General features: G+C 47.6%; 1 protein-coding gene across 10 annotated transcripts in view; it reads right to left on the bottom strand.

The window, feature by feature from the left end:
- Positions 1-21,360, bottom strand: part of Osbpl10 (oxysterol binding protein-like 10) — a 260,005-nt gene that overhangs the window by 155,993 nt on the left and 82,652 nt on the right. For all 10 annotated transcript variants that reach the window (XM_017596141.3, XM_063265640.1, XM_063265649.1 and 7 more), the window contains 2 exons: positions 13,971-14,146; positions 9,691-9,770 (listed from right to left, as the gene is read on the bottom strand). In XM_017596141.3, coding sequence (XP_017451630.1) covers positions 9,691-9,770; positions 13,971-14,146 — 256 coding nt within the window. The remainder of the gene's footprint in view (positions 1-9,690; positions 9,771-13,970; positions 14,147-21,360) is intronic.

Below are 21,360 nucleotides of genomic sequence, written 5' to 3'. Positions count from 1 at the left end.
GAGAGTGAGAGAGAGAACGAGAGAAAGAGAGAGCAAGAGAGGGAGCAAGAGCGGGAGAGAGAGCGAGAGAACGAGAGACAGGGAGCAAAAGAGCAAAAGAGAGAGAAAGCGAGAGAGCGAGAGCAAGAGAGAGCAAGAGAGAGCAAGCAAGCGAGATAGGAGAGGAGAGAGAGAGTGAGAGAGTGAGAGAGAGAAGAGAGAGCACGAGAGATGGGGAGAGAGTAAGAGAGAGGAGAGAGAGTGAGAGCAAGCGAGATAAGAGAGGGAGAGAGAGAGAGAGAGAGAGAGAGAGAGAGAGAGAGCGCGAGAGAGCGCGAGCAGGCACTCTGTACCCACCCCGCTGCTGCCTGACAAATGTTGACAAGGTAAGGAGGTGAAGAGGTAGCTCAGCGGTTAAGAGTGCTGACCGCATGGCAGCTCACAACCTTCTGCTACTCCAGTTCCAAGGGATTCCATGCCCTCTTTGGGGCTCCATGGGCACTAGATGTGCATACATGCAGGCAAAACAATGGCACACGACAAATATAAATAAATAAAAACAAATACATAAATAAATAGAGATGGGGGGGTTGGGGATTTAGCTCAGTGGTGGAGCGCTTGCGTAGGAAGCGCAAGGCCCTGGGTTCGGTCCCCAGCTCCGAAAAAATAAATAAATAAAAAAATAAATAGAGATGGGATGAGGGGTGGGAGGGGGAGGGGAAGGAGGGGCATGGGGAGGAAGAGGAGGATGTCAATGACCATGATCACCACTACAGGGCAGTGCTCTTGCTTTGAAAATGGCGTGCTTGGGGTATCCATCCTATGGAACAGAAACACGCAAGCACTGTGACCAGCGGCCCATAATGGCCCACACATGCACAACAGTTACTTCCGCGGCTGCTAACCCTAAAGCCTGCCTGACACCTGGAGACTAATAACAGAGCACGTGACCAGAACCACCAATCAGATGGTGCCAGCTACCAAGGGCAAGATGTCACGGACCAATGGGGTGTGGGTGATGGGTATAAAGCCCCGCCCCCCAAGCCTGCAATAAACTTTTGCCACTCGCCTGACTCCTGGAGTCGCTGTCGTATTGTTGACTCTGTGCTTCTTACCCCCGCCCCCAAGCAACACATTTAGAAATTCTTAGCTATGTTATTCATAATAGTCAACGCACGAAAACAGGGGCCGAGGACACAGCTCAGTGAGTAGGTGAGTGTTAGCCTAGGATGCCTTCTGTTCAATCCTGCATGAACCAGGTGTGGTAGCCCAGGCCTGTAATCCTAGCTGAGGAGTTCAAACAGTAATAGTAATAACAACAACAACGACACAACGTTGGGATGCCTTTTGCATTAATGTTACACTTGAGTTTTACTGCCTGGAAAAACTGTTCCCTACAAATGAAAGGACTCCTCATACTTCGTGTAATGTTAACCACTCTTAATATGTAGGGAAATGGGGACCTTTAAGGTCTGTTTTTGAAGAATGCAAGTCCATTGATACCATGATTAACAATGTGCCTACTAGCGCTGACTTACTAGCACTGTCTTTTTTTTTTTTTTAAAGATTCATTCATTTATTATATGTAAGTACACTGTAGCTGTCTTCAGACACACCAGAAGAGGGCATCAGATCTCTTTACAGATGGTTGTGAGCCACCATGTGGTTGCTGGGAATTGAACTCAGGACCTCTGGAACAGCAGTCGGGTGCTCTTAACCACTGAGCCATCTCTCCAGCCCAGTCTTAATGGTGGGGAGGGGAGGAGAGAGGCAAAGCTCACACTCACAGGGCGAGCAACACTAGATTAGATCCACCCGCCAGGGGTCGCAACAGCATCAGGTGCGATTTCTCTTAGGACACGCAGTAAGGAAGGCTGTAACCCGCCTGAGTCCTGGCCAGTGTTGGGGCTCAGAGAGCAAAGTCTCGATGGCTCTGGGGTCAGGAGGCATCACAGGTCAGGGGCCTTGAGGACAGAACAAAGGTGCTCAGGAGGATACCTTGCTGTGTGAGGAGAGTATGTATGAACAAGGCAACATCAGAGACAGTGTGCTGGGGACCACTAGCCTTAAACACACTGCCATAGGCCAGGCCGGAAAAGGGAGAAACCAGTGGAAACACAGGAGCATGATGGCCTCATCTTAGGAAGGTAAGGACCACTTAAGGAAGCAGGGAACCACACGGTGGGAAGCCATCCCTGCGCCTGGGGATGTTTGTGCCATACACAACTCCAGTGCCCGAGATGTCCTGCCACAAGACGGTATATCACACCACAGGTAAGAAAGGCTCTCTTGCTGTCACATGGGCAAGGTAACTACAGAGGAAAGGCAGCCAAGGTCTTACAGCTACAGAGTCTAGAAAGGACCAGACCTCACAGCAAGGGGAATGGGGAGGAGGGAGGGAGACAGGGGAGAAAGAAGAGAGGGAGACAGGGAGGGAGGGAAGGATGGATGGAGGAAAGAGGGTGACAAGGAAAGAGGGAGGAAGGAGGGAAGATGGAGGGAGAGAGGGGGAGAGAGATGGAGGTAGGGAGGAGGGTGACAGGGAAGGAGGGGGAGGAAGACAGGGAGGGAGGAAGGATGAATGAAGGGGAGAGGATGGAGGGAGACAGGGAGAGATAGGGAGGGAGGGAGGGAGGATGAAGGCAGGAAGGGAGAGAGGAAGGATGAATGAAAGGGGGAAAGACAGAGGGAGGGAGACAAGGACAGAGATAGGGAGGAAGGAAAGAGGAAGACAGGGAGGGAGGGAGGGAGGAGGGAGAAGAAAGGTTCATTTTACTTTTTTAAAAGGAATGCACACAGGTGTCATATATAGTTCAAAAGATTAAATTGACACTGGGTGGGGTTGGGGATTTAGCTCAGCGGTAGAGCACTTGCCTAGCAAGCGCAAGGCCCTAGGTTCGGTCCCCAGCTCCAAAAACAAAAAAATTGACACTGGGTGTCTCAGGGTTTTACTGCTGTGAGCAGACACCATGACCAAGGCAACTCTTTTTTTTTTTTTTCCCCCAGAGTGGAGGACTGAACCCAGGGCCTCTGAGCTAAATCCCCAATCCCTAAGGCAACTCTTTTTTTTTTTCTTTTTTTTTTTCCTTTTTATTTATTTATTTTTTTTTTATTAACTTGAGTATTTCTTATATACATTTCGAGTGTTATTCCCTTTCCCGGTTTCCGGGCAAACATCACCCTCCCCCCTCCCCTTCCTTATGGGTGTTCCCCTCCCAACCCTCCCCCCATTGCCGCCCTCCCCCCATAGACTAGTTCACTGGGGGTTCAGTCTTAGCAGGACCCAGGGCTTCCCCTTCCACTGGTGCTCTTACTAGGATATTCATTGCTACCTATGGGGTCAGAGTCCAGGGTCAGTCCATGTATAGTCTTTAGGTAGTGGCTTAGTCCCTGGAAGCTCTGGTTGCTTGGCATTGTTGTACTTTTGGGGTCTCGAGCCCCTTCAAGCTCTTCCAGTTCTTTCTCTGATTCCTTCAATAGGGGACCTATTCTCAGTTCAGTGGTTTGCTGCTGGCATTCGCCTCTATATTTGCTGTATTCTGGCTGTGTCTCTCAGGAGCGATCTACATCCGGCTCCTGTCGGTCTGCACTTCTTTGCTTCATCCATCTTGTCTAATTGGGTGGCTGTATATGTATGGGCCACATGTGGGGCAGGCTCTGAATGGGTGTTCCTTCAGTCTCTGTTTTAATCTTTGCCTCTCCCTTCCCTGCCAAGGGTATTCTTTTTCCTCATTTAAAGAAGGAGTGAAGCATTCACATTTTGATCATCCGTCTTGAGTTTCGTTTGTTCTAGGGATCTAGGGTAATTCAAGCATTTGGGCTAATAGCCACTTATCAATGAGTGCATACCATGTATGTCTTTCTGTGATTGGGTTAGCTCACTCAGGATGATATTTTCCAGTTCCAACCATTTGCCTACGAATTTCATAAACTCGTTGTTTTTGATAGCTGAGTAATATTCCATTGTGTAGATGTACCACATTTTCTGTATCCATTCCTCTGTTGAAGGGCATCTGGGTTCTTTCCAGCTTCTGGCTATTATAAATAAGGCTGCGATGAACATAGTGGAGCACGTGTCTCTTTTATATGTTGAGGCATCTTTTGGGTATATGCCCAAGAGAGGTATAGCTGGATCCTCAGGCAGTTCAATGTCCAATTTTCTGAGGAACCTCCAGACTGATTTCCAGAATGGTTTTACCAGTCTGCAATCCCACCAACAATGGAGGAGTGTTCCTCTTTCTCCACATCCTCGCCAGCATCTTAGCCAATCGCACTGGTGTGAGGTGAAATCTCAGGGTTGTTTTGATTTGCATTTCCCTTATGACTAAAGATGTTGAACATTTCTTTAGGTGTTTCTCAGCCATTCGGCATTCCTCAGCTGTGAATTCTTTGTTTAGCTCTGAACCCCATTTTTTAATAGGGTTATTTGTTTCCCTGCGGTCTAACTTCTTGAGTTCTTTGTATATTTTGGAAATAAGGCCTCTATCTGTTGTAGGATTGGTAAAGATCTTTTCCCAATCTGTTGGTTGCCGTTTTGTCCTAACCACAGTGTCCTTTGCCTTACAGAAGCTTTGCAGTTTTATGAGATCCCATTTGTCGATTCTTGATCTTAGAGCATAAGCCATTGGTGTTTTGTTCAGGAAATTTTTTCCAGTGCCCATGTGTTCCAGATGCTTCCCTAGTTTTTCTTCTATTAGTTTGAGTGTGTCTGGTTTGATGTGGAGGTCCTTGATCCACTTGGACTTAAGCTTTGTACAGGGTGATAAGGATGGATCGATCTGCATTCTTCTACATGTTGCCCTCCAGTTGAACCAGCACCATTTGCTGAAAATGCTATCTTTTTTCCATTGGATGGTTTTCGCTCCTTTGTCAAAAATCAAGTGACCATAGGTGTGTGGGTTCATTTCTGGGTCTTCAATTCTATTCCATTGGTCTATCTGTCTGTCTCTGTACCAATACCATGCAGTTTTTATCACTATTGCTCTGTAATACTGCTTGAGTTCAGGGATAGTGATTCCCCCTGAAGTCCTTTTATTGTTGAGGATAGCTTTAGCTATCCTGGGTTTTTTGTTATTCCAGATGAATTTGCAAATTGTTCTGTCTAACTCTTTGAAGAATTGGATTGGTATTTTGATGGGGATTGCATTGAATCTGTAGATTGCTTTTGGTAAAATGGCCATTTTTACCATATTAATCCTGCCAATCCATGAGCATGGGAGATCTTTCCATCTTCTGAGGTCTTCTTCAATTTCTTTCCTCAGTGTCTTGAAGTTCTTATTGTACAGATCTTTTACTTGCTTGGTTAAAGTCACACCGAGGTACTTTATATTATTTGGGTCTATTATGAAGGGTGTCGTTTCCCTAATTTCTTTCTCGGCTTGTTTCTCTTTTGTATAGAGGAAGGCAACTGATAAAAGGACAACATTTAGTTGGGGCTGGCTTACAGGTTCAGAGGTTCAGTCCATTATCATCAGGATGGGAACATGGCAGTGTCTAGGCAGACATGGGGCTGGAGGGTCTGAGATTTCCACCTCTTGTTCTGAAGGCAGCTAAAAAAGACTGGCTTCCGGGCAGTTAGGGTGAGGGTCTTAAAGCCCATGCCCACAGTGACACACTTTCTCCAACAAGGCCACACCTCCAAATAGTGCCACTCCCCGGGCCAAGCATATACAAACCACAACACTGGGACATTCCCTTCTTAGAAACCATTAGGAACAACAGATAATTTAGCCAACACTGTCCAACCGAACTTTCTGTGATCACGGAATTATCTACACCACTACTGCCTAATACAGTCAGCAGTGCAGTGTGGCCGCCGAGCACTGGAAAGTGGTAAGTGTGTGTATGTGCTATTCACACATTTTCTTCAAGTGTGTGCACACACCTGTGTGTAGGTGCACATACCTATGTGCTCACACAGGGGCCAGGAGAAAGAAAAGCAGCTTCCTGTCACTGTCCACTTGTTCCTTTGAGGCAGGGTCTCTCACTGAACTTGGATCTTCCTTGCATTTTCTCTCAGCTAACTGCCAGCCAGAAAGCCCCAGCGGTTAAATCCTCTTGCCCTGTTATTAATGGCTTAACCCTATTCCTCAAAGGAACCAGAGAATATCTACCCAGAAACCAAATTCTCCTCCAGAGTCTGAACCCTCCCTTTGTTCCTGTGATTTGTTAAATATGCAAATATTCAAGGTTTGTTTCCCACGCCACTTCCTGTTCCCAAAACAACGTACAGCTAAACTGGTAATTTAAACACAGCCATAAACTATCAACTCACTAGAAGAAAACAAATGCTTTCAGGATGTTGACAGAAGAAAGACCCTAACAAAACACAATTCGAAACCGAGACCCAAACATGGAAACTTTCATAAACATGACCATAAAAAATTTAAATGTTCCACTTAGCAAAACAAAAAAATCTATTCAAGCTCAAAAAGCAGCTGAACATAGAGAGGCCTGCTTGTAATCGCAGCGCTCGGTGGAGAGGCCTGCCTATAAACCCGGAACTCAGAAGGCTGGACAGGGCTGTGAGTTCAAGGTCAGCCTGGGTTACATAGTGACGACTTGTCTCAAAAATAAAAATTCAATATGTAAACACTCTAGTAGGAGAAAATACCTAACAGTAGGAATAACAGTTAAAGTATTCTCCATAAACAAAGAATAATTGCAAACCCAGACGAAAACTGAACTGGGCAGAAGAACATTACAAAGTAACAGCTTACATACAAAAACAGGGTATGGCTCTGTGGTAGACTTGGCATGGACAAGGGCCTCAGCTTAAACTGACATGTGTTCTATGCACGTTTGAAAGCGTACTGAGCTGTAGGCATGACTGGTGAAATGACTTTGTGCCCATCCTGACCTGTGGCATCCCACATTAAATGTTTGTCGCTGTTAAGGTTCCTGAGTGGGGAAAGGAAAATGTTGCTCGCTAAGTTAACGGGAAAGCATGCTTGTGCTTGTCCTATCATTACGTAAGCACAAGAACCTGGTGTACGAGTAAGCGGGCCCCCTATGCGCAGAGGCCACAGGACACCTTGGAGTCCTGCTCTGTCACTCTCAGCCTCATTACTTTGAGTCAGGGTCTCTCGGTGAACCTAGAGACAGGCTGGTTTAAATATCTGAACCTCAGAGATCCTGCTGCCTCTGCCTCCACAGTGCTGGGGTTGTAGGCGCATGCTCGGCTTTCCTTCTAATCATTCAGGTGCATGCGCGGCTTTTCTTCTAATCATTCGGGTGCATGCGCAGCTTTTTTTCTAATCAGGGCTAGGATCTGAACTCAGATCCTCATGCACTGTGAGCCACTCAGTCCTCTCTCCAACTTATACAGACACCTTTTTTAGAAGGCAATTTAGAAATGTGAAATTTCAAAGGACAGTGACCATGGAGACACATGCCTATAACTTCTGTAATCAGGAATTCAAGGCCAGCCCGGGCTACCTGACACTGTCTCCAAAAATCCACAAAAATAGAAGGAAGAAAAGAAAAAAGAATTCAGACAACTTAATAATGTGGTGACAGCCATTTTCTGAGCACCATTCACACCCTAAAAAGATTAAAGCTAATCTGTGTGTCAGATATGGAGAGATCTCAAAAATGTATTCATAAAGAAAAAAAAATGAGAGATTCCATTCACATAAGACTAGACATAGATGCAGGTACAGGCAGATAAACACACACCAACCAATCACCAGCTCTTTCCTGAATTTACCAGAGTGCACACAAGAACAACCCATTAGGAGTAGCATCGTCTCCAGCCAGCAGATCTGCAATGGCTTGGGACCGAGCCTTTTTATCTTATATTCTTCCAGTTCATTAAAATAAAACAGTGGCGATCTGGGGTGTGGCTCAGTGAAGGGCTCACCCAGCATGCACAAGGCCCTAAGCTCAGTCCCCAGCACCAGGTAAACCAGTCACAGAGGCAGACAGATACCTGCAATCCCAGAACTCCAGAGTTCTGTTGTGAGTCCAAGGCTAGCCTGGGCTACACAGTGGAGACACGCTCAAGTCCAAGGTCATCCTTGACTCAATAGTAAATGAGACTCTCTTTCAACAAAAAGGAGAAAAAGAATAGGAGGAAGATGAGGAGGTACATACAGGAAAACAAACTGCCCTGTCTGGACATTTATAAAACACGGAGGAAGTGGCCAGAAACTCCCTCTCTGGTTCCTGGAAAACAGTCGGGGGTGGAGGTGGGGGGTTGGAGGGGAATGGCTTTTGGAGAAGGAACTTGCCTACAGTGAGCCAGCGCCCCTCAACACCAGCTCAGGCCAGGCCAGGGGGCGGGAGAAGTGAGGGTGTTGTTCAAAGCAAACAAGGGGTTTCCTTCCCAAAGTCATATAAACTCAGTGGGAGAAATGTTTAGAGGTAGAGTAGGAGTAAAGCCAACTCTGCCAGCTCTCACCTAAGAGCCAGCACATAGGAGCCAGAGGCCAAAGATCTGCCGGGAGCCCTAGGCTAGCCTGGGCTATACAGTGAGACTCCCAGTCCGGATCTCAGAAGTGGAAGTGGGTGGGGACACGGAGAGACCTAAACTACAAAGCACCTCATGGCACCATGAGTAAGTGGCGAGCACGTTATAGCAAACGGAAGAACTGGAAGCTTCAAAGCCTGGGACCAGAGGTATAGAGCTTGGGGTAAAACACTTGCCTAGCGTGCACGCCGCCTTGCGTTTGATCCCCAGAATTACAACAGAAGAGTACAAGTTTGAAATGCGGCCAGCGCCTTCTTGTCAGATACACACACGGAACACAGACAGACACAGCCATTGGATGCCGTAACTAAGTCTGAACCAATGAGAGAGCCCCGTTCAAGTGTTCTATGTCAGCACGTATCGTTCTGCATGAAAGCAACTGGCAGGGGCAGCCTGCGTTTTGTCTAGGCTCTAAAGTCACGAAAATGCCCACCCCCTCTCTCCTCACATCAAACACGAGCTCTCCCAAGATTCTGAGACCAAAATAAGTCATCTGTGCCAAATTTCCTAAGGACAGTTTATAGGTTTAGAATGCAGGTGCTCCCTGCAACTACATAACTGTCAGGTCTCGGTCCCTACACCGTTCAGTCTTCCCGAACTGTACCTCAGGGTGCTCTGTCACTACAGTGAAGTCTCCCACCCGAGCTTCTCTGTGGGACTATCTGCAGCTGTCTGCACTGACAAGAGTTCACACCTAAAGCCTACAGAACCGAGCGCCGAGTGCCGGCGTCTGCGCCTCTGCCTTCTACCATAGGACAAGCTGTTCCTTTGACGCGGCTTTGAGCTGCAGTAAGACAAAGACACATTCTGTGACAATGGGTAACCTTCAAAGTAAGTTGAGGGGATGGAGTGATGGCTCTGTGGGTAAAGTGCTTGCGGCACAGCTGTGAGGGTCTGAGTTCGGATCCCCAGCACTCAAGTAAAATTCCAGCACAGTGACACTAGCCTGTAACCCCAGCTAAGTGGGGAAGGGACAGAGGAAGGTCTCTGGAACTCACTGGCCAGCTGAGGAGGTTGGGTTCAGTGAGGAACCCTGTCTCAAAAAAAATAAGACACTCGACACTGACCTCTGGCTTTAGAGCACACAAATGCATGCCTGCACACACAAGTGCACGGACGGGAACACAAACGCACAATTACAATACAGGTTTTGTCACCCCGAATCCCCAAGATAAATGGGTGATTGGGCTCCGAAGAGTCACCAGGTGACTCAGAGCCTCCCTCCTCCTCCGCTTACCTACCTTGGAACTGGTCTCCATGTGGTACTTGGCACACGCTCGAAGCTGAGTCACCCACAACTGCTTCTCCCTGGAGTCAGCAGCTAAAACAGAGAAGAGGGGGAAAGGAAGACTTGCAGATTGTTCGAGAGCACAGCAACTGATTTGGATGCCCACCTACGGGGGATGGAGAGGGAGAGGGACAAATGAACACAAACACGAAGACGTTCTCTAACAGCCTGATGGAACGAGACAAAGGACGCTCAGCCAGTACACCCTAAAAAAACATCTTCCAAATGCCAGTTATAGTAACAAATGATTAGGCCTTTATTTTCCCCCAACCTCCTTCGGAAAGTTACTTTGTCACTTAATAAGGCAGCAGGGACAGCAAAGCACGTACTGTTTTGAAATGCTTCTCTACCTCGCTCGGCTGATGAAAGTTCCAGATAGTCTTCTGGCATCCTTTGTTATACAGAAGCACTCTCAGAGATCTGCTTAATGACTGAATGGAGGAAGATACCAAATGCTGCCTCAGAGCCCCTCAGGTTTCTCCCAGAGACATTAAGGCTATGGATCTGACATTAATGACGGTAAGGTGTCTCCCCGGGGGCTGGAGAGATGGTTCAGTGGTTGAGAGCACTGACTGCTCTTCCAGAGGTCCTGAGTTCAAATCCCAACAACCACATGGTGGCTCACAATCATCTATAATGGGATCTGATGCCCTCTTCTGGTGTGTCGCATACAGTTACAGTGTACTTATATATAATATATAAATAAATCTTAAAAGAATTCTCACTGGGCCTGGTGGCACATGCCTGCAATCCTAGCACTCAGGAGGCTGAGGTAAAAAGATCTGGAGTCCAAGGCCAATGAGGCTTAAGGAATGGATCGAGTTCTGTGCCAATGTGACTGGAGCACAGAGTGAGACCTTACCTTTTTAAGGAAAGGTGGGAGGGGGTATTGCCAGGGAGGATGGTACAGTGGGTAAGGCACTTGTTGCACAAGTGTGAGGGCCTGGGTTCGGATCCTGTGCACCCGTGTAAAAAGTCAGGCGCTGTGGCACCTTCCTGAAGCCTCAGTGCTGAGAGGCAGAGACGGAGCATGCCTGAGGCTCGCTAGACAGCCAGCCTGTTGTGGGTGAACTCCGGGTTCAAAGAGAGACTCTACTGCAAAAAGTAAGGTGGCAAATGACTAAAGAAGACACCAATGTTGACCTCTGGCCTCCACATACATGTGCACACATATAAGTACATAGACACACATACACATAAGCACATGCACACATAAGTACACAGACACACATACACATCAGTACATAGACACACACACAAGTACATACACACACATAAGTACACAGACACACATACACATCAGTACATAGACACACACACACACAAGTACATAGACACACACACACACAAGTACATAGATACACACACACAAGTACATAGATACATACACACACACACACACACACACACACACACTAAAAGTCCTAGGGTAGGTTCCCAGCACCCACATGGCAGCTCACAACTGTCTGTGCCAAGGGATCTAAATTTAACAATAATTTCAGGTTCACTATTAAATTTCTCTTTAAAAAAAAAAAAAAAAAACTGGAAGGGACCGGAGAGATGACTCAACAGCTAAAAGCACATATCGCTCTTGCAGGGGACCCTAGTTTGGTTCCAGCACCCAGACCAGGTAGCTCTTAATTCCTCGTAACTCCAGCTCCAGGAGATCCAATGCCCTTTTCTGGCCTCTACGGGTACTGCACTCACGTGCTCAAATGCACACAATTAGAAGAGATGCAATATAGATCCACACAGTTAAAAATGAAAATAAAACAAAAAAATCTTTAAAAAAAAAAAAAAACCAGAGCAGATTATTAATAATTCGTCAGCCTGATCAGGGTGAGTTGGCATTCTCTTCTGTGTGGTTTTGTGTCTCTATAAACCACACATGTGGAGGGAGTTTTTCCTTCTACAGTTTCTGCACCAACAATTTATTAAGCAATAAATGGCCCCGCAGCAGCACCGAAGGCCACATAAATCCAACCAGCGGGAAGGCACGCTGCAGGTATCCCGAAAGAGGGAAGCCCAGAACAAAGCCTTCAAGTACTGCGGCATCCATCTCGGAGGCGTTTGGGTTGTTTTATAGCTTCTGAGATAGGGTTCATGTCTAGATAATACAGAGAGATTAACTTGTCCCATCTCTGGGGTGGGTAGTGTTTGGCAGTAAAACAAATGGAAACTGAACTGAGAGCGTGGCTGCGCGGCCGCCACCAGGCACAGCCCAGGGCGGGAGCTTGTCTTTGGTCCTTAACTGTCACTTTGGAAGGAAAAGAGGTATTTTATATAAGAAGGCAAAATTATCGACACTAACACAGCCAGCTTTGCTTGGGGCTTAAAAGAACATTAATCAAAGTGGGGGAGGGAGCATGCAGGAGGATGAATATGTCCCCTTAATCTTTGTCAAGTTAGCTGGGTTTAGAATCGCCACGGGAACATACTTCTGAGCATGCGCGTGAGGGTATTTACAGGGCGGTCTAACCCAGAGAGGGAGACCCAACCTAACACCTTAGAGAATGCTCCCCCATTCCATAGGCCCAGACTCCTACAAAATAAGACGAAGAGAACTGAGAACAAGCGTACATCGCTCCGTCTCCTGACTGTGGACTCCATGTGACCCACAGCTGCCTGCTCCGGCTGCCATGCCGGCCCCACCAAGTTGGACTGTACCCCTTACACTGTGAACCAAATGACACCTTCTCTCCTTAAGTGACCTTGCCAAGCATTTTGTCACAGCTAAAAGTAACTACTGCAGGAGTGTATGCATGTGTGGGGTTGGGGGTGTACGCTCAGGTGCACACATACACACACATGCATGCACATACACACGAGTGCACACACCCAGCCCCATCCCCAACTCTCTGCTTATTTTGTTATTTTATCAGAACTACAACAGAATGCAGCCAAGACAGAATCCTGGCAAAATGGTAACTAAATTCTGCAGTAATCGGGTTCAGCATTTCTGAGTAATGGGGCGGTCTTGAGAGTGCACAATGGCTTCCCTCCACCGCCCTCCCACCTAGGGCAGTCTTCAGAGGGCACCATCAGGAACTGCCTAGAGGGAAAATGACAGGGCAGGCTGCCAGAGAAAGCCACAACAGTGATGGACTGAGCAGAACATGAAGAACCTTTGCGAAGAGAAGGTTCTAGAGAAACTTTGGGGAAAAGGTGTTAGGGCATTTAAAGGTTTGCTCTGCTCATAGAGCACAACTCCCAAAGAGGCAACGAAGTAAAGATTAAGAAAGAGTGATTGGGGGAGACACACACACACACACACACACACACACACACACGCACCCACACACACATGGGGGGGCACACAGAGAGAGATACACAGAGAAACATGCATGCACAAAGAGAAAGATAAGTGCTTATACACACGCACGCGCATGCGCACACACACACAAACAGAAACATGCATTCATATACACACAGAAAGATACAGAGAGAGACATGCATGCACAGAGAGAAGCACACACATACAGAGAAATAAACACAGAGAGAGACATGCATGCACAATACAGAGTGAGAGATGCACAGAGACATATACACAGACATGTATGCACAGACACACAGATACACATAGACACAGACAGACAGACAGAGGCTTGAATGAATACTGGAAATCTTCAGTGCCAAGCCTACTTCAACAGCTCCCTCTTCCCTGACAAGTGATTCCCAAGATTTATTCTACTTCCCCACCCCAGGGAGGGCAGTGGTGTCACCACTGAGCCCCTCCAGTTATTAAAGATTTTTTTTAATTTGTTTTTGAGACAGGATCTCACTATGGAGTCCTAGGTGGACTGAAACTCTATGCAGACCAAACTGACCTTCAACTCTAAGAGACTTCCTGCCTCTGTGTCCCTAGTGCTGGAATCAAAAAGGTATGTTTTGTTTTGTTTTGTTTTATTTTTAAGATTCCAGAGTGGTCTTTTTTAATCACATTTATTTGGGGTGTGTGTGTGTGTGTGTGTGTGTGTGTGTGTATGTGTGTGTGTGTTCACCCATGCCACAGCACACCTATGGAGGTCAAAGGACAATTTACAGGGGTGTGGTTCTCTCCTTCTGTCACATGAGACCAAGGAGTCAAACTCAGGCTGTCAGCTTGGCAGTCTGTATCCAGTGAGCCATTCCTCCAGCTCTAAAGTGTTTCCCACAAAAACAGAAGGGCCGTCGCTCAACACAACACTGTAAAGCCATCGTGAGGCCCTCAGTGTCTCCAGAACGAGAACGTACCTCTCAGCTTGTACATCTCTCCGTTGGCAGAGTACACGACCAGCATGTGGGGAGCTTCGTCACTCAGGGACACGATGGCTCCAGACAAAGACAGGACTCCTCGGGGCTTCTGGTGCTTGCTCTGCTCATTCACAAAATACTGCAGGAGGCCAGCCTCGAAATCCAGCACAAAGTACCTGAACATAGAGACCACAGCACGTGACTTCTCTCTCCAGCCAGTCCCCTGCTGCACAGCAGGGTAAGACTGAGACAAACCAAATGCAACAGCAGGGCACCCAATCTACAAAGCCAAAGACTGGGATTCTTCCCAGGACTCAGTGGAACCATGAAAACACAGGGTGTCAACTGTGAAAGCAGAACAGAACCCTGGGATACATTAGGTTCTTGGGAGACTACTAGTTTGCATCAGACCAGAAGCTAGGAAGATCGCCTGACAGCAAAAGACACCTAGTGCCTAACTGTCATCCCTACCCAGCAGCAATGCCTTGATTTGTGACCTTCCTCCCTATGACTTTATAATTTCATGTGGCCACTCCAGGTAGGCATTGCCACTTAGGACAACTTGAGCCTGTGTCCTCCGGCCACTGACTCGCAGGTGAGTGGCTCAGAATAAGCTCTCTCTTAGACCCTTTGGAGTGAAGACTGTGTCTTTGTCTCTATACATACACAAACACACAAACATACACAGAAACACACAGATACACATACAAACATACACATATACAGAAACACACAGACACACATACAAACACACACAGAAACACACATACACAGAAACACAGAGAGAAATACACAAACACACAGACACACAAAAACACATAGGCACACACATACTTACACACAGAGACACAGATACACACACACATACAAACAGAAACACAGATACACACAGGCACACACATGCATACAGACACAGACATACATGTATATATACATATATAAATACACAAACAGAAACACAGGCACACATACACAGAAACAGAGACACATAGGCGCACACACATACACACATGCATATACAGAAACACATAGACACACACACACACACACACACACACACACAGACATACACACACACGGCATTGCTCCCAGAGCCTAATGCTCGCCTAAACTAAGCTATATTCCCCCACTCTGAAAACTATGTCATGCTACATGACCACGTTATGGACTCCAGCAGTTTTAACACACTGCTTATCACAATGCAAGTCTTTCAGTGATGTGTCTTTTCAAAGGGTCTCAGAAATTATTAAGGCCAAAGCAAACACCAGGGTCTTGGGGGTGGCTGAGGGGGATCTCAGTTGTAGGGGACAGGCCTCACATGTAGGAGTCCCTAAGTTCTATCTGCAGCACCAACCACCCCACACCTGTTGATGTAAAGCAGGAAGATCAAGTGGAGATATGCGGGGCCCTGAGGTTGGGAAGTGACGCTACACCCACGGGGCCACACGTCGCTGCTTACACGTAACCACGGTTATTTGAGAATGAAGAGCTTTGTACAGTTGATTACTTTCCCCCCCCCCAAATGGCTACCAAGTTGTTAGGCAACAATCTGGAAGCTTTGTGAAGTATGAATGCAATTAGTTTTCTAGGGCACAGGAGAGTATCTTGCTACATAGCCTAGGCTAGCCTCAAACAATCAAGCAATCCTCCAGCCTCTGACTGCCAAGAGCTAGGTTTACAGACACACACCAACCCTGGTTTAAGCAGCTCTAGGGATCCAATCGGGCCTTACACATGCTAGGTAAGCTCTCGGCTAACTGTGCTATTTTCCCCAGGCTCCCAAGAGTCAAACCACAGATGCACAAATGAACTATTTGTCCAAATGAAGGCTATTAACAAACTACTCCTCTCAAGCTGCGTGGGCCTAGTGGCTCATGTCTGTAATCCTAGGACTCAGGAGATAGAGGCAGAAAGATTGACTCAAATGAAAGGCCAACGTGGGCTACACTGTAAGACTCTGTCTTATAAATAAATTGGGGCTGCTGGAGAGATGGCTCAGTGGTTAAAAGCACTGACTGCTCTTCCAGGGGATGTGGATTCAAGGCCCACAACCCACATGGCCCTTTTTAACCATCTGGGACACCAGTCACAGCTCATCCAATGCACTCTTTTATCCTCAGGGATACTTCATGAACATGGTACACAGACATGTAGGCAAAATACCTACACACATTAAGTCATCTCAAAATTAAAATATAGAAGGGGTTGGGGATTTAGCTCAGTGGTAGAGCGCTTGCCTAGGAAGCGCAAGGCCCTGGGTTTGGTCCCCAGCTCCGAAAAAAAGAACCAAAAAAAAAATTAAAATATAGAAATAGCCAAGTGTGTTGATACATGCCTTGAATCCCAGCATGTTCGAGGGAGAGAGAAAGGGAGGAGGGGTGGGAGAGGAGGGAAAAAGGGAGGGAGGAAATCATGGACTTATTTTCTGAATATAGTTGAGATTTGTACTTATCAGGGGGATGGGATAGTGTCTGGTTAAGGGTTTTAACAGAGGGGGACATAGTGTTCCTTCAACATGGCCTTTGAAAGTTAAGGTCAGCTGGAGTCACAGGCTGATGACAGTCATCCACCTGGCATTGAGAAAAGCCATTTCTGTTGGCCACAGCTCCTGGGAAGAAAGAAATTAAACTTCGCTTCCTGCCGGGTCACAGCTCTGTCAGGTCCAGCCTGGAGCCATATCTGAAAGTCATGGCTTTCATCCTGAGGAAAGTTAACTGTATTTCTAGATTCGGCTGCATTAGCTAAATGAAATTGCCAGATGAATCTTAAAGGTCTTTTCTTTCGAGTACAGTTGAAACAAAGCTAACCTCTACAATCTGTGTGTGTGTGTGTGTGTGTGTGTGTGTGTGTGTGTGTGAGAGAGAGAGACAGAGAGACAGAGAGACAGAGACAGAGAGACAGACATAGACAGACAGAGAAAGAAAGACAAGAGAAAGACAGAGACAGAGAGAGAGACAGAGAGAGAGAGAGAGAGAGAGAGAGAGAGAGAGAGAGAGAGAGAGAGAATGTCTGTGTGTATCTTTAATATGCAACCTGACTGTTATGTAGGTGAACTAAATGATGTATAGGGAATATTTTCTTTGCTAAATTAAATTTAAATGATTGAGACAAGAAAAGAGAGTAAGAAGAGGAACCAGACCCAGGAAGGAGCACCCTCCCTTTGTTCCAGTCGTCTGGAGAGGCCCTGCAGGGTTCCTAGGCAGGTGGCAGGCCCTTCTGAAAGGGCCGAGGACAAGAATCAGTCACTAACATCCTTAGATGTCCTGGTACTTCCAAAGAAACACCACATGCACACAAGCCAGACAAACATGCACACACGCACCAACCCACAACACCTGTGCACATCACACACCTGTGTTCACACTCCCATACATGGGCGCTCACATATACTCTCACAAACCACACCTGGCATACCTATGCAGCCATGGCCTCGCTTGTGCCTACTGGGCACACTGGACCACACGTATTTGCACTCATTCATGGGCAAGGGACCTGAGAATTTGGAACCTTGGTTCCCAATGGCAAAAGCCAAAAGCTGACTGATTGTCTCCTATAGAATATCCTATTATCTCTGTGGCTCACAGATCAACCTGCTTAGAAAACAGTCCCTTCCCAGTGTGCATATTTAATCCTAAAGGTAGACCATAACCCCCTCCCAACGTACACATTACAATCCTAAACGCATAGTCCTCTAATTTTGTTTCTGTTGCTATAATAAAATACCCTGACCAAAAAAACAGATAGGGGAAGAAAGGTTTGGGGTTTATTTGGCCCAGGTTACAGTCCGCCACATCACATCTACAGTCGAGAGCAGAGAAGAATGAATCTTCCTCACTTTCTGCCACTTCTCTCCCGTACAGTTCATTCACAGGGAATGGTGTCGCCCACAGAGGGCTGGATCAATCAAGGCAATCACCACAGACATGCCAGGTCTGAATAATTTTTCAGGTGAGACTCTACCCAGACTAACTTTAGATTGCGCCAAAGTTGAAGTTTAAAACCAACCACCGCATAGACAGAACTGTTTTCCCGATGCACATAATACAAACATAAATGCAACCCCTCCCGATGTACACATCACAGTCCCAAACGCACACCATAACCCCACCCCAGTACCCCATGCGCAGGCTGTGCCGTGCCCCAAGCCAATGCTCTACCTGCAGTGGGCCGGCCTGCATCATCTACAGCAGAGCCAACAAGATGGAGCTTGGGGGTAGCCAGCCTGGGCAACGGGGACCGCAGAAACAGGCCTGCGAGCCTGTTTCCAGCCTGGAGCCATATCTGAAAGTCATGGCTTTCCTCAATGCAGAGACAACACTCACAGCAAAGGCAATGGCTTCACTTCTCCGTCCATTGTGCTGGGCAGGACGTGGCTGCAGGAGTGTGAGGCAGCTCGCCACTGGCACCCAGAGCTGGATGTAAGTAGACAGATGAACACTGGCGCTCAGCTTGCTTCTTTTTTCCATCTAGGATCTAAGCCTAGGGGATGGTGCCACCTACTTTCAGGGTGGGTCTTCCCTCCCCAGTTAAACCTTTCTAGAAATTTCTTTGTAGAAAGGCCCAGTGGTGTGTCTCCCAGGAGATTCCAAATCCTGTCAAACTGACAGTCAGGATTGACTATCGGGGAATTCATGTTCAGCCTCGAGGCGGTCAGCTGTGCTAGGCTCCTCCACATAGATTACAGGGTCTGGGTGAATGCACCCACATTATGCTTAAAGACAAAAGAGCCCAAAAAAGGTTCCACAAGGTTTAGAAGGAGAACTGCAGCTGCAAGGGTTCACTGATTTATCTTCCCTTTTCTTTTTCTCCCCCTAAAACAGGTTCTCATGTAGCCCAGGATAGCCTGGAAATCTGTATGCAGCTAAGCATGAGAAATTTCTGGTCCTACAACTCCTGAGTGCTGAACAAGTGTGTGCTATCCTACCTTGCTCATAAAGAGCTGGGAATCATACTCGGGGCTTAGTACACGCTGGGTAAACATCCTAGCAACTTAGTGACAGTCTGGGCCCTCGATGTCTTTAAGAAGCAGCAACAGCAGCATGTGTGTGTGCGCACACATGCACACACGTGCCACAGCTTGCATGCAGGAGCCACAACTTTCAAGAATCAGTTCTCTCCATCAAATGGGCCCTGGGGATTGAACTTGGGTCTTCAGGGTTTGTGTGGGCGATGCTAGTCCAGCTGAGCCATCTCAGTGGCGTTCAATTTCTCTGAATAATTTCCGGAGCACCTACTAGAGATCAGTTTTCCTGCAGTGGTGCTGGGAGGTGAGAGCTGGTGATATTCACACTAACATAGAATTCAGACTCCAGCTGTGGTGCTGCGTCCTGACAGAAGTGAGCCAGCTAGTAGGGTGTAACTTGTGAGGTCCCAGGACTTGCGGAACTGAGATCTAGGGATGCGGAACCAGAATGGAGGAGAGGGTACAGGGTTAAAATAGCCTTGAGCACGGTGAAGGGAAGAGAGGGAAGAAATTCATGGTGCCTCGAGCGGAAGAGGCCATCTTCATTGCCTACCAAGAGGCTTCAACAGAGGGTGGCAAGTGCATCACATACAGTGTGAGAAGAGGCGGGGAGAGGCCTTGCGGTGCAGGGGGAAAGCAGTTAGCTCCTAGAGGGCCTCCGTCTTCTCCAGCAAGGACTGGAGCGGCTGGCCAGCTCTGTCCTCCAGTGTCAGCTGTCCACCCAGATGAGAGCACGGAGTCTGGCTGTTCCGGTGCCTGTCCTGCTCTGCTAACAGTTTAACTAGGCCAGGCCAACAGACACAGCACTGTGCTCTCTGGAGAGACGGGCAGGCTGACGTTCCTGGGAACATTGCCAGCTGAAGTGGCAAAGCTTCCCCACAGGTGCATCTACCTGTGTGAGGAGCTGGTCACGTTGTGGCAGTAATGGAGAAGCAGAGAGAGGGACGCACACAAACACTGTTCCGCTCGCCTCTCTCCTTTTGATTTATTCTGGGGCCCCAGCTCATGAATGGTCCCATCTACACTCAGGGTGGGTCTCCCCTCCTCAGATATACCTCTCTGGAAATGCCCTTAGACACACAGATGTGGATGATTCTGGCCTGGTGAAGTTGGCAATTGGTCTGGGTGGTTTTAATTATACACTTGACAAAAAAAAAAGCTAGAATCAGCTAGAAGGCATGTCTCGGTGAGAACCTGTGCAGATCTGGTTGGCCTGTAGGCATGTCATTAGGAGACTGTCTTGATTTCATTCACTGAGGTGAGGAGACCCAGCCTATACGCAGGTACCACCATGCCCTGCGGTCCTGTGCTATGCTGGGGAAGCCTGCAGAGTGTTAAGCAGGCACGCAGTCATTGCCCTTGACGGCAGCTGTGCTGCGTGCAGATGTTTTAAGCTCCCACTCTCTCGACTTCCCTGTCACGATGTACCATAACTGTAAACCAGGAGCTAAAGTAAACCCTGGTTTCCCTAGGTTGCATTTTGTCAAGGTGAACTATCACAGGGACAGAAACAAAACCAGATTGCCCCAAGGATAAAATGTCCCACAAGCATAGGAGAAGGGGCGTGCAGTGGTGTCAGCAACATGTAAACAAAGCCACAATGAGGCTCGTCTTGCACACAATGGAATGGCTACAATAAACATACAGGTAGGATTCAGCCTCCTTTCTCCCGGGCTGGAGAAACACTAACAGTTGCTGAGGAAGCATAAACGTCCCCTGAAGCCCAACTAGGAGCTCCCACAAAGCGACTGAACAGAATGGAACTCGTCTATCCACACAGAAGAAGTGTGTGCAAACACACTGCGTGGCATTCCCTACAGCAGGCAGGGACTGGAAGCCACTCAGCGAGCCATCAGCTGGCGTGCAGATGGAGCTCGGCGGACATCTACCATGGAGTACCGAGGACCGTTCCGCATCGGTACGACATGAATCACGGGATGACAGGGAAGAGCCTCAGAATTATGTGAGGCCTAAGAAGCCAGAGGCAGAATTTGACACATGGTCAGACTGTCAGTGTGTAAAAGGTCCAGGCGGGGGAGGGAGGGAGGAAAGGAGAGAGAGAGAGAAGAACGAAGGAGGGAGAGAGGGAGAGAGGGAGGGAGGGAGGGAGGAAGGGAAACACAAAGAGACAGGTGGGATGAATCATAGCCGTTGTGGGCTGAGGGTAGTGTTAGAACTCAGGTGACAACAAATTCAAACAGCAGGCATTTGACACACAACTCTGCAGAAAAGGATGGCAGCATGGAGAAAAGTAAAAATGGCCGACATATTGATTGGCTACAAAATGATGGGTTTTTTGTTTGTTTGTTTAGATTTGTTTTATGTAGATGAGTACATTGTAGCTGTCCTCAGACACACCAGAAGAGGGTGTTGGATTCCTTTACAGATGGTTGTGAGTTACTATGTTGGTGCTGGGATTTGAACTCA

This window comes from Rattus norvegicus, chromosome 8, assembly GCF_036323735.1.
Source record: "Rattus norvegicus strain BN/NHsdMcwi chromosome 8, GRCr8, whole genome shotgun sequence".
Lineage (NCBI taxonomy): Eukaryota > Metazoa > Chordata > Mammalia > Rodentia > Muridae > Rattus > Rattus norvegicus.
This window is presented reverse-complemented; position numbering and strand designations above follow the sequence as displayed.